This window comes from Rhinolophus hipposideros, assembly GCF_964194185.1.
Source record: "Rhinolophus hipposideros genome assembly, chromosome: 23".
Lineage (NCBI taxonomy): Eukaryota > Metazoa > Chordata > Mammalia > Chiroptera > Rhinolophidae > Rhinolophus > Rhinolophus hipposideros.
Genome location: NC_138069.1, coordinates 22,666,257 through 22,681,566, shown reverse-complemented (window position 1 = coordinate 22,681,566; position 15,310 = coordinate 22,666,257). Strand labels below are relative to the sequence as shown.

The following is a 15,310-nucleotide window of genomic DNA, read 5'->3' as shown; positions in this document are numbered from 1 at the left end:
GGGTTGAAATCATGTGCTTTTATGGGAAACAAAAATATGCAACAACAGTAACAAAAGCCCTCCAAATCTTGCCAAGTTCTTAACAGGTGATAATGAGGCAGTTTCCACGATTGTGACTGGCTGGGGGCATTTCCTAAAGGGTCAGGACAGTTGAAAGACATTGGCCAAAAAGAGAAGTTACAGAGAGGGGTGGCATTTTAAACGAGAGCATATTAGTCCTCCTTCCCAGCCGCTCAGCCTAGAACCCTTTCAAGTTGTAGTCTCCTCCCGGTTCACAGGGACCCTCCCTGAACTTTGCCCCACTGCGATCTCTTCCACCAAGCTCTCCTTCATCTGCACGACCGCACATGCTTTTTAGTAACGTCACACCCACTTTCTCATGCCGTCCCCCCAAACGGTCTTCCATCTACCATGTTTGAATCCATGCGGATGACACCACTGGTGGCACGCATGCCCCCCAGACCAGGGCCCACGTTGGTCGTCCCAGTGTCCCCGCGCCCTCCCCCACCCAGTGCTCAGTATACATCGGCAGGTGCTGTGAGGGTGTGTTGAAGTCCGCTCTCCACTTGCCGCGTCACGTCTCTCGCCTCCTGAGAGTCCTCATTCTCATTTCTAGCTCTTCATCTTCCCTCCAAGACTTCAAGTCATCTCCAGGAAGGAACGGACCCCACCACACATTGCCAACTCAGGGTAGAAGGTTTGGAAAGGGGAGGAGAGAAGGTTAAGCTTTCACCCCTGTTCCGGAAGGAACGGAGGCAGGAAAAGCAGCCACTGGGGAAATCCAGGATCATCATGAGTGGTGCTGGCCAACGCTTCACTTTGGAATCTCCTAAGCAGCCATTCTTCAGAAAATTTTCCCTACAAAACCTGGCTAACTATGCCGTGGGAGTCGGGGACTGGTTAGGTTGTCCTGCCGGCCAGCGAGCAGCAGGCATGGACCAGGGACCTTTCTTTGGAACATGGCCAATCTTGCCTTCAGAGGGGTGTTAGGAGTTGTCTGTCCACTTGTTCAGTGGGACCTATGGTGGGAACGTTAGCCCTGTGGTGTGTTGAGTTGTCAGGCACATAGATTGTAGTAAGGCTGAAGAATACCGGCTGCAGCAATGGGCCTTTCCTCCAAACGGGGCAGGGTCAGGAGGTGCGGGATGAGGGAGAGAAGAGCATCCCAAGAGGTCCTGCAGCTCCAGTTCTAACAGGCGCCCTGCTCTGTCTCCTGCCTCTCGCTCCCACTCCTTTCCTCTGGTTCCCCACACTGCAGCCCGGCAAAGGGATCAGTCAGAAGGGAGCAGGGAAAGGAAGTGCCTTTTCTTTTCCTACTATGAGTTGCACATTTGGACCAGGGAGAGGTTAGGATCAAGGACAGGAGAGGACTGCAGAGCTGAGGAGAGGCCAAGGCCATGTCCACTACTGTTTACTGCTCTCAGGAGTCGGCCCGAGGCCCGCACTGCTAACTGCACCATCCCAGAGCACCAGCTCCTAAGGGCAGGGCTTTTGAAGGTACTTGGTGACTCTGGGAGATTGCGCGTGGACCCTCCCATGGGAGGCCCCTGTGGGGCCAGTAAGATGTGAAAACTGCATGGTCAGTATCCGCCCTGGAGACTGGGGAAAGAGCGAGGAAGCAGAGAGAAGAGACTTCTTCAAGCACCTCGAAAGAGGGTTGGACCTTGGGGGACTCAAGTTAGGACAGCTGTTTCAGTATAAAAAGGATCCCCAGTAAAAGGATGGGAGTCCCCTCAAATCCCTTCCCAAACCCCATTGCACTTAGAAAAGATAAAGTAGGGAGCATAAAAATATCTGGATGACGTGGGCTTGCCTGACAGTACAGAAAAGCAAGTCTCATGGCAGGCAGCGTGTCCCATTACACAAGAGGATTATACCGAGCTTCAGTATAGAGATTTTACATATATCTTTATATAAATGCATATATATTTATAGAGCCTCTGCCTAGAACAGCCGGGCTTGCTTCTTCAGTTCATTCCTCTTCCAGAGTGCCAGCCGGTCAAACTCAGAGATGGTCATGCCGAAGACTTGGTAGAACTCTTCCTGGGACAGGTGGCGCTGAAAGGTGGGAGGGGACAGAGAGGAAAGAGCTTGAAGATGTGAGGTGAAGACTGGGAGCGGGTGTAGGCAGGAACAGTCCCTGTATGTTTCCCCTGGATGCACTGTGCCTGGCATGGCGTCTGGCCCACAGAGGGTGTGAGATGAACGTTTGTTGAATGGATGAATGCATGAATGAATGTTTCCTCGGACGGACCTCTGTAGCTGGTCTGGCTGGAGAGACTGCCTTCGCTCAAGTTTCAGGTGGGCCTTCAGCTTCCCCTAAGTGCCCCTCGTGTATCCTAGTTGACCTGACCTTTCTGCCTCCCTGCTCCGTGCATTCATCCTGTGTTCAGGAGTGTGTATGGGTTACACACTCCTTTGTGAGTAAAAGGAGGCATGGCTAAGACGTTAGGGTATATTTCCTCTTATTCCTATTTTTACAAATGATCTAGATGGCTGCTCCTCCGCCAGTGAAAAGAATTAGTGTTCATATTTCTCCACCCACTGCCGTGTCCATTCATCTCTTTCTTATATGAAACCCAACATGGCATATAATGAAACATTGTTCTGCCTTCCAGAGCAGGGTGCCCCCTACCCCTTCTGACTGCCCTCCCTCTCTCCCTTCCATGCAGTCTTGAAAGTTGATACATTGCCAAACGCTTTTAGAGTTAGAAATATATGGCACTTAAAATGTGGCAAAATGTTAACAACTGGTGCATTTAGGTGAAGGGTAGATGGATATTCATTTTATTATTCTTGCATCTTTTCTGGAGTTCTGAAATTTTTCAGAATAAAATTTAAGATTTTGTTTTAAGAGAAAACTATATGATACATAGCCTGCCTGAAAACTTTCTGGAATCCTTGAGATGACCTGTTGGTAGTAATTATATTAGCTAATTGAGTCAGTTTAGTCCCATAACTGAACTGGTGCAGGGGCTTGGGCAGTGTCTCTAGCCCAGTGTTCTCAGCTCAGGCTACACGTTAGACATTCCTATGAGTCTCTGAAACATGCTGATGCCTGAGCAACTTCCCCAGATTGCACTTTAATTGGTCTAGTGTGGAGCCGTACTGGTATTTTTATAAAGCTCGCTGGGTGATTCTGATGCTGAGGGAAGGTTGAGCCTCCCTGGTCTGAGCTTCTGGGTGTCCTGAGGATGGAGGAGCGCAATGGGTCCTCCCAGGCGAATCAGGTTCCTGAGAATTGCCATCCCTTAAGGCTGGTGCTCCACTGAGCTGCTATGGGAGCTGTCCCCTTCAGCACTAGACAGGGAAAGGAGGCCCTTGTTACCAACGCGGGCAGAGCCATCCTCGTCCTCTGTGCTACTCCAGCACGCGAGAGCTGGAAGGACTCACAGAGCTCCTCGGGCCACGCGCATCCCCTCCTACTGCCCCACCCCCGACTGCGCGTGAATTCCTCCGCAGTCACGTCAGGGTGGGAGACATGTCCGTCCCAAGGTGTCAGAGCCTCCTCCCACAGAAGCCTTCATTCAATGCACACACATTTCCTGCCACCTCTCCCAGTGCAGGCCACGTGGTCGACAGCACACAGTGTCTGGGAGGAAGTGGAAATGGATCTGCACTCGGGACAGAGGGCTGGGGGAGGCTGGAGGAAGAGGTGAATGACTCATCCTGGGGAATGTTCCGGGAGGTTTGGAGCACAGGCATCACTAGAATGGAACCCTGAGGAGGGAGGGAGCTGGCGAGATGGAAGGGGCATTCCTGGGAGAGGGAGTGGCAGGGAGAGACCCTGGGGTGGACCAGGCAGAGCGTGCTCTTGGATCAGAGGGAACTAGGGAATGGAACTCCACGCCAAGTGTACTGGGCTTCTTGAAAGCCCAATGCCATGCGCAGGCCACCTCTGCGCCTTTATCTATGTGGTTCTCACTGCTCATGACCTTCTCTTACTTCTCTCCACCCATCCAAACCTTCCCATCTTCAAAGTCCCGCCAAATCCTTCCTCTTGCTGGAAGCCTGTGTCATCCAACCAAGCCTTGGTGGTCTTTGCTGAATAACAGCAATCACACTAAGGACTGAATAACAGCTATGTACTTATACCCAGGACACTGCCAGGCTCGATGCCAACGACGCCTTGTGTATCATTATGTCAGTTGGCAACTTGAGGGAAAGCAAGCCAACCACCCCAATTCACAGAGGAGAGAACTAAAGTTCAGAGAGTTTGTCGCTTGGCCAAGATGCCCACCTAGGGATGGCAGCATCGGGACTGGTACCTGGGAGTCTGACTCAAGACATACTGTGCTGTTACTTTCTGCACAGTGCTGCCTCCCTATCCTTCTGCTCACAGCACTGGTTCTCCGTACAATCCTGCGTAACACCAGCGCTGCATTTCTTCTTACCAAGCAGGCTACAGGCTTCAGAGAGCAGGCACCAAATCTAGTGCTCTTACGTCTGCAGAAGCCGCAGGGGGGATATGCACCGATTCTAATTGCATTGAGGAGGCACAGAGAACATCAGGCAACAGACCTGGGCTAAGGAGACGGGGCTAGGCTCTGCTCTTGCAACAAGCTGTGTGACGTTAAAGCCATCCATTCCACCTGTCTCTCCAGAGCTGGGGGAGACCAGGCAATTTCTGGGATCCGTCCTGCTCAGTTTTCTACACTTACCTCTAAACGGGTCCGGTCCACGTCCTTGGGCAGTCGGTTTCTTCCCCTTGTGGTCACCAGCAGCAGTTCATAAGGGTAGATCTACGCGGAAAGAACAAGAGTGGGGCTTTGCAGGTTGGGTGAGGGGATGGGCTGTCCCGTCAGCCACATTTTGTGGCGGGGCTCCTTCCTCTACCCAAAAAGGGCCAGAGGTTAAAATCCGGAGGAAGGGCTGGGTCTGCCCTCCTTGGAGTTACCTGGCAGCCTTTAGCTACCTTTTCCCAAAGGGCAAGGCCCAGAGTCCCCTAATACTGCTTAGGAATAAGCTTGGTGGCACTTGGCATTAATGTGGGCACAAGACCTCCTGAATGTACATGTCTCATATCTGCTGATTGGGAAGCCCCCAGAAAGTCTCTGAGGTCCCTGGGGGACTCTCTGATTTCAGGAGGCAAGAGATGGGAAGGGTTCAGGGAGAGTGGACCAAGGAAATGCGGGCCCGAAGAGGACCGTGGGGTGATTTATCAGTGTCCCCTTTCCTGTCCAGACAGTGCTGTCATCCTCTGGCTGGTCCCCAGTGTAGTGGCTCCCAGTGTCTCAGAGAGCCCCGGGTCTATGTGTCTCCTTTACCTTGTACTCTGTAGAGAGAAAAGACATACACAAACGGGAACGCGTCGGTCTTCGCTTTGCATCACCACACTGCTTTCTGTCTTAAAGACCCTGTTCCTGCTGACAGCATCTCAAATCAAGGCTGGGATGAGCACCTTGGCTGGCTGGAGATAGGGGTGGAGCTGATCCAGTTTTTTGGGGAAAAACTGACTTTTGAGATATTTATAACAGAAATGAGTCTGAGCTCGTGAAGCACATGGGCTCCCCCCGCCATCGCAGGGGTGATTCTCCAAGTTCTGAGGTGGGCTGCCCTCCTGCCTGAGCCTGCATGTAGGAGCTGGTGGAAGCTGCCGGGAGAACATCGCTGGCAGACAGCCCAACGCTCAGGGAATTTTTGCTGGGAACAACGTGCATTTGGCTTGGAGTGGGTTTTTCCTGCCTCCGGGGCTGGCAGGCAAGTCCAGCTCAGCAGTAGCGGGACCACAGTACTCGCCGGTGGCTCTGGGGGCCCAGATGGGACAGATGGCTTGGCAACCACCCAAGGCCAGGGACTTGGGAGGATGAGGGAAGGGGGGCAGGGAATGAATGGGAAGCGAAAGGCAGTGGGAACTTGGGTTTGGACAGAGCCCAGTGAGGGGCCATCGTTTGCTGAGGGTCAAGCCACAGCTGTGCGCAGTCCCTGCGTGTCCCCAGGAGGCCGCACTCACCTCGCATGCCCCAGTTGACGGCGTTCATGCTGTCGTAGTGGAAGAGGTCTGCGCTAGGTGTCTGCAGGGGCGACAGAGCCAGGCTGGCCTGAGGCACGCTCACCTCTGCCTCCCTGAAGTTCTCACTCAACTCCAGAAAATGCCCTGGGGCTGGGGAGCTTGGGGCCTCACACAGCCTCAGGCCCATGTTGGGATGACTGAACTCACTGCCATAACCCTAGTGCCCAGGCCCGGCATATAGTAGGCACTCAACAAATACTCATTTACTGGTGAATTCATCTCATCCTTTCTTTCATCTGATCTACCCTGGCAATGCTATCTGAAAATGAAAGTTGCCCCCTCCCTAAAACCCCAACCCCCAAATCCTACTTAACTTTTCCCCTTTTCCCCCATAGCACTTACTACCTTCCACAGTCTATATAATTGGACGTGCTTCCTATTTACTACTTGCTTTCTGTTTCTCCCTACAAGAACAGATGCTCCAAAGGGCAGGGTCTTTGTCGCGCTTGGTCACTGATGTATTCCAGGCACCCACAGCCAGGCCTGGCATCTATCAAAGGCTTTCGATTACTAAGTGATGTGAATGAATGCCCAGGCTCTGAGCGTGCTGAGGACAGGCTTCTTGGCACCGGCCACCATTCCCCAGTGGGGCTCCGAGCCCTTTTGTGTGCTCCTGACAGGTGTACGGCTTCTACTTCCGTGCCTCCCTTTGTGGTCTCTACTCCACACAGCAGCTGGAGGGATTCCATTAGATTCCGAGTCACGTCATGCAGCGTAGCTACGGGAGACCCTCTGAGGTCCTGACCAGGGTGCGGGGCCCAACTGACGTCCCCGTCTGGCTTCCTCTCCATGCTCCCTCCATGCCGGCCGTGCCTCCTCCCTGCCCAGGACTCTGACACTGTGCTTCCCTCCATCTGGATGGCTCTTGCTGGCCTTCGAGCAGTGAGGTCCTCTGCGCACTCAGGCTGTTGCTTAAATCCGCCCCTCGCTGACGTCCTCTGCCCCTCCCATCTAGCTTTGTGGTCTGCCACCTGATATCAGATCATACCTTTACGTGTTGGTTGTCTGTCTCCCCAGCTAGGACTTGAGCTCCCTGGGAGCAGCACCTTCATTCACTGCAGGACCCCTGGCACCTAGAGCAGTGCCTGGCACTTAGTACGTGCTCAGTTAGTAAACATCTGCCTCAATTTCCCTGCTTTTCCCCATTTAGTGGCGCAGCTCTCCTCTTGCTAACAAGACGCAGTTTGCATTCCCCTTTGGTCCTTAAACCAACTCACTGCCTCCATGAAGGTTTTCTGTTGCAGGCCGTCAAAGAGCTCAGAAGGCTCCCAGCCATGTCAGGTGCGTGGAGCAGGCAATCAGGTGTGGGCTGTGGGCTCGAGTCCTGGCTCTACACTTACGGGTGTGAGAACTTGAGCAAGTCACCTCACCTCTCCGTGCCTCCATTTATTTCTTCATCCACAAAATAGGGATAATAATAGTAACTATCTTGCAGGGTAAATGAGTTAGTGCTTGTAACGTGCTTAGCACAGTGCCTGGCTTTCGCCAGCTCCTGCCATGGGAGGAGAGCAAGCATTGCCTTTGGGTTCCTTCCATTAACCCTCCTCTAGCTCCAAGCCTTTGTCCAGGTTTCACCCCTAAGGAATCGCCATAAGCACCACGACAGTGAGCCACTGCACCAGGGGACAGTGTCCCCACACAGCCTCTCTTACCCTGTGCAGCCCGTTTCTTCTGTAGGCGGGCAGGGAAGCGGACTTGGAGATGAGGGGATCTGAAAAGAAGGAGCAAAACAATTACTAGGAGCCCCAAGCTGGAGGCCCCCTCTCCCTGTGGTCATCTGTCTGCAAATGGCCAATATGAGTCCCCAACCCTGGGGGCAGAGGCTGTAGCCGGAGACCACCGGCTCCTCCCACGGCTCTCCAGGCTTGCAAATGGCCCTCTTAGGTGTGCCTCACCCTGGGAGAATCCTAGGCCTCTCCAAAGCCCCCACTCACACGGTCTCCTGCACACGTCTAGTCTCCTACCATGAGCTCCTGTCCAGACCACAGGGTGGCTCTGGACGAAGGCCTGGGAACTGGAGTTCAGCTCAGAACCTAGACAGACAAGTTCCCACCGGGGTGGAAGAGATGCATGCTCTTTCTTCTCTCTGGGAGCTGCTGGGCGTGGCAACCCTGGTTCCAGAACCCAAAACAGGTCCACTATGTGACAAACAAACGGGGCAGACTATGTGAGGCAGCGCTGGGCCATCCATGTTGTATGGCCATCACAGCCATGGGGACCTGCTGCTGACTCAGGTGTGGCCCTCACAGGACACCATGGACTGAAGGTAGGGTGGGCAGAACGTACCGCTGTCAGCCAGGTAGTGGGACCGAGGGGCTGCAAGAGAGAAGAGGCAAGATCAGTGTGCATGGGCACAGACAGACATGGTGGACAGATCATGGGGACACACAGACAAGACTCCGTATCCAGACCACCCCGGCTGGTGGGGAGGAGGGGCCTCTTTCACTGCCTCCTTCCCCACTGGCCAGTTTCCAGTTGCTGCACCTGCACCCCAACCCCCTCCCCGCCCAACTCTCAGCCCAGCACCTGGCACGTAGCAGGTGCCCTGTGACACTTGCTGCATAGATGCCATTGAATGCAACTGAATTTTGAGCAGCATCGGTGGTGCATTGCACGGAGCTCTGAGGCAGGGGTTAAAACCTGCCTCTCAGCGGTCAAACAGGAACCAGGCTTATCAGTTTATCCTGGCCCTGCCATCCGTAGGTACCTAACTTCTATCGGCTACTTATTCATGCTTTGGTTTTCTTATCTGTAAAGTGGGGAGGGAGAGTGTCTCCTTTATAGGGTGACTGTAGAGCGTACAGGATAGAATAGAGAAAGGTCCTAGTACAGTGCCTGCCACGCACACAGTGCTGACTAAAACTGGCTTTATCATCGTCCCCATCCCCATCTTCTGCAGTCTCACCTAGACTCAGGGTGGTTATTCTCAACTAGGTTACTATCCATCAAGTACGGGCAAGTATGTCCAGGGGATTTTCCTTGCAAGGTCATTATCCATCAAGTATTGACTTGAGCTAGAATTTCCTGGCAGGCCTGACTCCCACAGGGGTAAGCAAGAGAGGGGGCAGACAGAGCCTGTTTGCAAGTAGAAATGGGGAGGAGCTTACAGCGAGAGGCTCTCAGGGCCACAGGTGGGAAGCAAGCCTCTGTTTGTGTCCCTCCAGTGACGGGAGGCTCGGTACCTCAAGAGGCAGCCCCTTGTATCTTTGAGCCCTTCCTACGGTTAGAAGACGTTTTTGTTCACATTGAACCTGACTGCAAGTCACGGCTTCAGATGCCCCCAAGCAGCAGACGTGACTGCTCAGGCAGAGCGTGGGCTTACTCAGTGCCCCACTCAGCCCCTCACCAAGCCTGCCTTCTAGACCCTGGCGAGGCCGTAGGAGTTCAGAGTCCCTGATGGATGGGGAGCGAAGAGCGCCCACCCCGGCACACCTCCAGAGCAGTGCTTACAGCCATTGAGGGACATCTCATAGCCGGCGGTGTGCAGGGCCTCCCGGCTGCTGGTGGAGCTCCTGGGTGGGGTCCAGGGATCTGCGTAGGAGCTGGACCGGGCCTTCATCTCCTCCTTCAGAATCAGCCGGCCAATTCCACTCTGGAGCTGGGAGGTGGGGGGGGGAGAAGCATGATGAAGTCAGAAGGAAGCGGGAGCATGCAATGGGACAGGCTGGGGAAAGCTGAGTAATCGGCCTCTCGCTCCCGCCTTGCCAGTGCCTCCCTCCTGCAGCACCGGCATTTTCCTCTGGGACTTCATCTCTCTTTTGCAAGTGCTCCTGTGGTCTGGGTGGGGCTAATGGTGGGCCCAAAAAGCAGGCCTGGCGCGTGACAGGCCTGCACTGCCCTGGCCACGGTGATCGGCTCCATGATGGGCAGGGGGCTCCAGCTGGGCCAATGACAGACTTCCACGGGGCTCTTGCTGGAGTCGCTGGCACCCATCTTTTCCCCCTCAAATTGTTTTTAGAGAGGTGAAATTCACATGACACAGACTTAACCATTTGAAACTGAGCAGTTCAGTGGCACCACCTTTATCTAGTCCCAGCCCTCAGAACGACTTTGTACCCTTTCAGCAGTCACTCCCTACATCCCTTTCCTCTCAGTCCCTGGGAATCACCCATTTCTGTTCTGTCTTTATGGACTTACCGAGTCTGGATATTTCGTGTAAATGGAACCGTACAATTTGTGGGCTTTCGTGTCTGGCTTCTTTCACCAAACAGCCTGTTTTTGAGGTTTATCCACATTGGGGCTCGTATCAGAACTCCATGCCTTTTGATGGCTGAATAATATTCCATTGTATGGATAGGCCACATTTTTTATCCACTCGTGAGTTGGTGGACATTGGGGCTGTTTCCACCATTTGGCTATTGGGAATAGTACTGCTATGGATATGTGTGTCTTTGTCTTTGTTTGGGTGCCAGTTTTCAACCCTTCTGGGTATATAGCTAGAGGGGAAATTGCTGGGTCACAGGGTACTTCCACATTTTACTCTTTGAGGAATCACCAAATCGTTTTCCCCAGCAATGGCACCACTTTCCATTCCCACCAGCTATGCATGAGAGTTGCTGGCACTCACTTGCCACTTCACGAGAAGAACCTGCCTGGGCATGAGGCCACGCAAAGGCAAGCCGGCACGGAGCCAAGAGAGAAGAATCTCCTGATGCCCGTTTTTTAAGCAGCGGGATCTCGTTAAACCTGAATTAATCCTCCCATTGGACTTTTCAGTTATGCCAAACTGTACATTCCTTTTTTTCCTATCATAAGTGAGTTTGAATTTGGTTTCTGTCACTTGCACATGAAAATATCCTCAGCAACATACCATCTAAGCGTCTCGTTCAGTGCTGTGGCTTGCTCACCTTGTGCATGCTGCGGTCAAAATCGTCCTCCTCTCCTCCAGACGAGAACCTTCTGGCTCGGGGCACTGTCAAAAGACAGCTAGGATCAGCGTGGGCGTGTGCTCCCCACTCCGCCTGCTCTGGGGAGAGGGTGCGAGGGCAGTAGAGCCCAGACGGGTGGGGGCTTCCTTTTGGCGTCACCACTTTCTAGCTGAGTGACCCACACCAGGGCACGTGGTGAACTGCCGCCCCACTACGGGTCCCCCTGCGTGGAGATGCCCAGCATCCCCGCCCATTCTTGGGCTGTGAGGTGCACGTGACGCTGACTGCCCAACAGAGCTAACAAGCTGTGGCCTTGGGGCTTAGCTTGGCGTTGGTGGGACAGACAAGTCCTCCTTCTGTCAAGCGGAGGAGGTCAGCCTGTAGCTGCTGGAGCCGATCTTGCCACGATGAGGGCAGAGTCAGCCTGAGAATGGAGCACCACCCAACCCAGGGACAAGTCCTGTGGATGTCCATCCACACCTAGATCCATTTCTTTTCTTGTGTGTGTGTGTGTGTGTGTGTGTGTGTGTGTGTGTGTGTGTGTGATTGAAACCGTCTCATCTAAGAGTCGCCCTCTCCCCTCAGGAAGCTCTCCCGCCTGTGCAGCCTCCGAAAACATATCTCTCGTGGACACTGATCACTGTCCACTTTGGGTCAGAGTTGTGCTGGTGTCTCATCTCCTTTTTAAATAGAGAATTCTTTGAGGATGGGGAAGGAGGACATCTCAGCTCCTCAGAATGGACATTTAATTAGTAGAAGTGTGTACTGAATCAAAATGGTACTTGGTGAAAATTCCTCTACATACTTGAAGAAAAACAGCCGGGGATGCCTGGTTGGGTGGGACGGCACATTGAGGACCAGTAAGAGCTCTGGCCAGCGTGCTTACAAGAGCCTTCCATCTCCCTACATCCTATCTTTTCAATCCTCCAAACCATTTTCTACCATACAGCCCAGTGGTCTCTTAAAAACACAAATCTGATCAGGTCACCACTTTTAATGGCTTCCTACTATTTAGGATAAAGACCCAGATCCTTACCTTACCCGACAGGGCCCCATGGGATCTGGGCCCTCATCCTTCTTGCCCCGCCCCCTGCCCCCGGAGCTCAAGGTTAAGCTGCCAGCCTTTCCTTTCCTCCAATGGAACCCACTCCCATCCTGAGTCTCGGCAGATGTGTTTCTATTCTCTGTTGGCTACTTCCTCCCTACCCTTCCTACGGCAGCTGAGTCCCTGCATCTGAGAAGTTTGTGTCATCTTCTAGGCTGGCAGCATGCCCCTGTCATCAGCTCTCCCTTTCCAGTTAGGATCCACATCTCCTCCACGGGGCAAGGCCCTGGTCTAGGGAGCTTCCCAGTGTCTCCCTAGGGCTGATGGCTGGCCTTCAACACGTCTGCCAAATGAATAAATGAACGTGTGAAGGGGTGGGTGACTGTCCTGGCCCCCCGTGTCCCTGGTGCAGGTGACAGGGCTCTGGCCTTGGCTGCCCTGTGAGGTACACTACCTTTGGGGGACCCATGGTAGGTCCAGTACTCAGACTCTGCAGCGTAGTAGGGGTCTGGCGAGTAGGCTGGACTGTACTTGGAGGCCTGGCTGATGTCTTCACTTGTTTTGCTCTTGGTTGCTGTCGACAGGTCACCTGCAAAGGACCCAAAGCGAAAGCTCCAGGGAGGCAGCGTGCCCCAGAAGAGTGTCCTGTACACTCTTTCCCGTCTCAGCCAGGCTGCGGCCCAGGGGAGTGAGGCTACTTCGAGGCGAGGGTCTGGGACACGGAGCATGGGAAATGGAAAAACACTGAGACCAGGGCCCACATTTGCCAGCTGGGAATCTGAACACTAAAGAGGGAAGGGGCTTGCTCAGGACCACACAGCAAGTTAGACCAGAACTGGATCAGACCCCGCTCAGGGTTCCTTCTGCCACGTCCCACGGACTAAGTGAACACTGAGGCCGTGGCTCCTCCAAGTAAGATCAGACATGTCCCAGGTGAGCCCTTGCCCTTCCCTCCCTCGCCCTCTAGACGCCTGCCTTGTTTGGACTCGAGCCACGTCTAGGTGGGAATTGGCATGCAGGGTCGTGCTGCGTGCTGAGGCAGGTCCGCCTCGCACTGTAATGCCACATCCGCTTGGGGAGACTCCATGACCCAAAGGGCCTGGGTTCTGCTCCCAGCCTGCCACTTGACGCAGTTGTAACACTGGGCAGGTCCTTCCCCTTTCTGCCTCAGTTTCCTCATCTGTATCAGCATTGGTCTGTTGGCTCAGCTGCCATCCAGCTTCAAGCTTCCACGTAAGGCCCACAATATGGGGTGACCATCAAACCTATCGTAGGGAGCTAACTTGAGCACATCCCAAAGACTGGCAAGAGCCTGACAAGGGCAGAGAGAGGGCTGGGGAAACGTGCAGGGCTTCAAGGTAAGTTCTGAGGAGAGAAGCCATAGCGACAAACTTATAGGCCGCGCAGTCACGGCAGCAGAGGGTCCTGGGGTGGCTCTCGGCCAGCTCCAGGCTGTGCCCCTCCCCCAGCAGCACTGCCAAGCTTTCCGGTTCCCTTTGATGGGTCCTGGGCAGCGCCTGCCAGCCCTGCCAACCTCATTCAGCCTTCGTCCGCCCTCTTATCAACTCAGTCCACCTCCACCCCCGACTCCCTGCTTGGTGCTGCCTCTCTCAGCCTTCTGCAACGTCCCACGCAGTCCTGAGGGGCTTGAAACCTGGGGGCCTTTTCTGGCTATAAAGTCAAACTACCTTTGTCAGGGTTGGTGCCTTTCTGTGGCTACATGGGGCACGTGGCGTGTCCTCTACAGCCACACATAGACGCACCCGTGCTCTGACTCACCTGGACCCCCGCCCAGCCCCCTCCAAAATTGAGGACATTTGTCTAAATTATTGGGTCTTACGCACCCAGAGCCACTATTCATACTTGTACCTCCCCTCCGCCAGCTCAGGGCTGCTTCCGCCGGCTCCACGTGCCACCAGTTCTGTGCTCTCCCCTGTTAGCCACCTACACCCGTAGGCATGTGAGGTTGACAGGGTGGCAGCTGCGCCTCTGTGTGCCCAGCTAAGGGATGTGCTCATTCAACTGAGGCTCCGTAAGTGCTCGGCGAGAACGAAGAGGCCTCGGGGATGAGTGACTGAGTATCAAGGCCTTGGAGCGCCTCTCTGGGGTGCGTTCATTTCACAAGGGTTCCTCTGACCATGGAACTTAGGACACCAGGCAGCAGGGAAGGGGCAGTTGGGGAGATGGTGGCAAAGGATTTAGGGGATACGAGGCCTTCTTTGCTCTTTTGAAATGACACCAGATTCCTCTCCAATGTCACCTGGAGTGACGGGGGGAGGGGCAGTCAATAAGGACCGAGGTGCAGCCTCTTGGTGATTCCTGCAGAGCCCTTTGCACAGACGTTAACTGCCACCTCCCCTCGCCTGGCCGTGCCCTCTCTGCCTCTGACCGTACCATGCCGTTTGTAGATCGGGGGTTTCCGGTAGATGTTACTTTCTCCAGCTGCCAGACAGACCCAGAAGGGACAGCGGGGAGGAGAGAGAGACAGGAGAAAAGGAGACAGAGTCGGTCAGTTGATCTCAGAAGAGAAAGATGGTCAGCAAGTTTTCCCAAGGGTCCCCCTTCTTTCCCCTGGTGGACTTCCTCTTCCAGCGCTGAACTTCCAACCTAATATCATCAGGTTCCAAGAAAGGTGAGGGGAGAGGAATGGATGGATTCAAATGGTGCTGAGGAAGGGTCCTGGGGCTTGAATGGCGGGCATGCAAGCACAGGGTGGGCACGTGCTCAGCAGGGCCCCATGCAGGAAGGTGGCTTCTGCCTCCACCCGGCGGCCACCCCTCATCCCATGGGAGAGTCCCCAAAATGCTGCAGCCATGGCTCAGCATTACCTCCCTCCCTCTCCCTCAAAAACAGACAGGATGGGACCATTCTGGGGCAGCTGAGAAAGGGGTAGATGAAACAGCAGGACAAGCTCCTGGGGAAAAGTGAGTGGGGAGTGAAAACCTGAGCTTAGAGGTGGGAGACTGGTCCAGGCCCAGCTCTGCTGTAACTCAGGGTGAGTTCTTGTCCAAATCATACCTGCAAGGTCACCTATCATTCCCCCTCATGCTTACGACCTCTAGGCATACTGGCCTACTGCCAGTTCACTGTCTCAGGGCCTTTGTACTTGCTGTTTGCTCTGCCAGGATGCTTTCCCCCGGGATCTCCACAAGCCTGGTTCCTTCTCATCTTTTGGCCTCAATGTCACCGCCTCCAAGAAGCCCTCAGTGACCACCTCACCTCGTCCAACCTCCCCCACCCCACTCTATCACATGCGCTATTTTATTATATTTATTCAGGTAATAAAAGGTTACCTGAAATTAACCTTTTACTTATTTGTTTACTCATTGATGATCTCTGTGTTTAGAACATAAACACCATGAAGGCAGGATCTGGGCTGGTTTG

At 54.0% G+C, this 15,310-nt stretch overlaps 1 protein-coding gene across 1 annotated transcript in view; it reads right to left on the bottom strand.

Moving 5' to 3' along the window:
• Positions 1-15,310, bottom strand: part of ABLIM3 (actin binding LIM protein family member 3) — a 103,541-nt gene continuing 88,231 nt past the window's right edge. The window contains 10 exon segments of the mRNA XM_081034965.1: positions 1-2,058; positions 4,662-4,738; positions 4,741-4,742; positions 5,950-6,014; positions 7,666-7,724; positions 8,300-8,329; positions 9,464-9,611; positions 10,861-10,925; positions 12,381-12,515; positions 14,321-14,368. Of these exon segments, the coding sequence (XP_080891091.1) occupies positions 1,945-2,058; positions 4,662-4,738; positions 4,741-4,742; positions 5,950-6,014; positions 7,666-7,724; positions 8,300-8,329; positions 9,464-9,611; positions 10,861-10,925; positions 12,381-12,515; positions 14,321-14,368 (743 nt within the window). The 3' untranslated portion in view covers positions 1-1,944.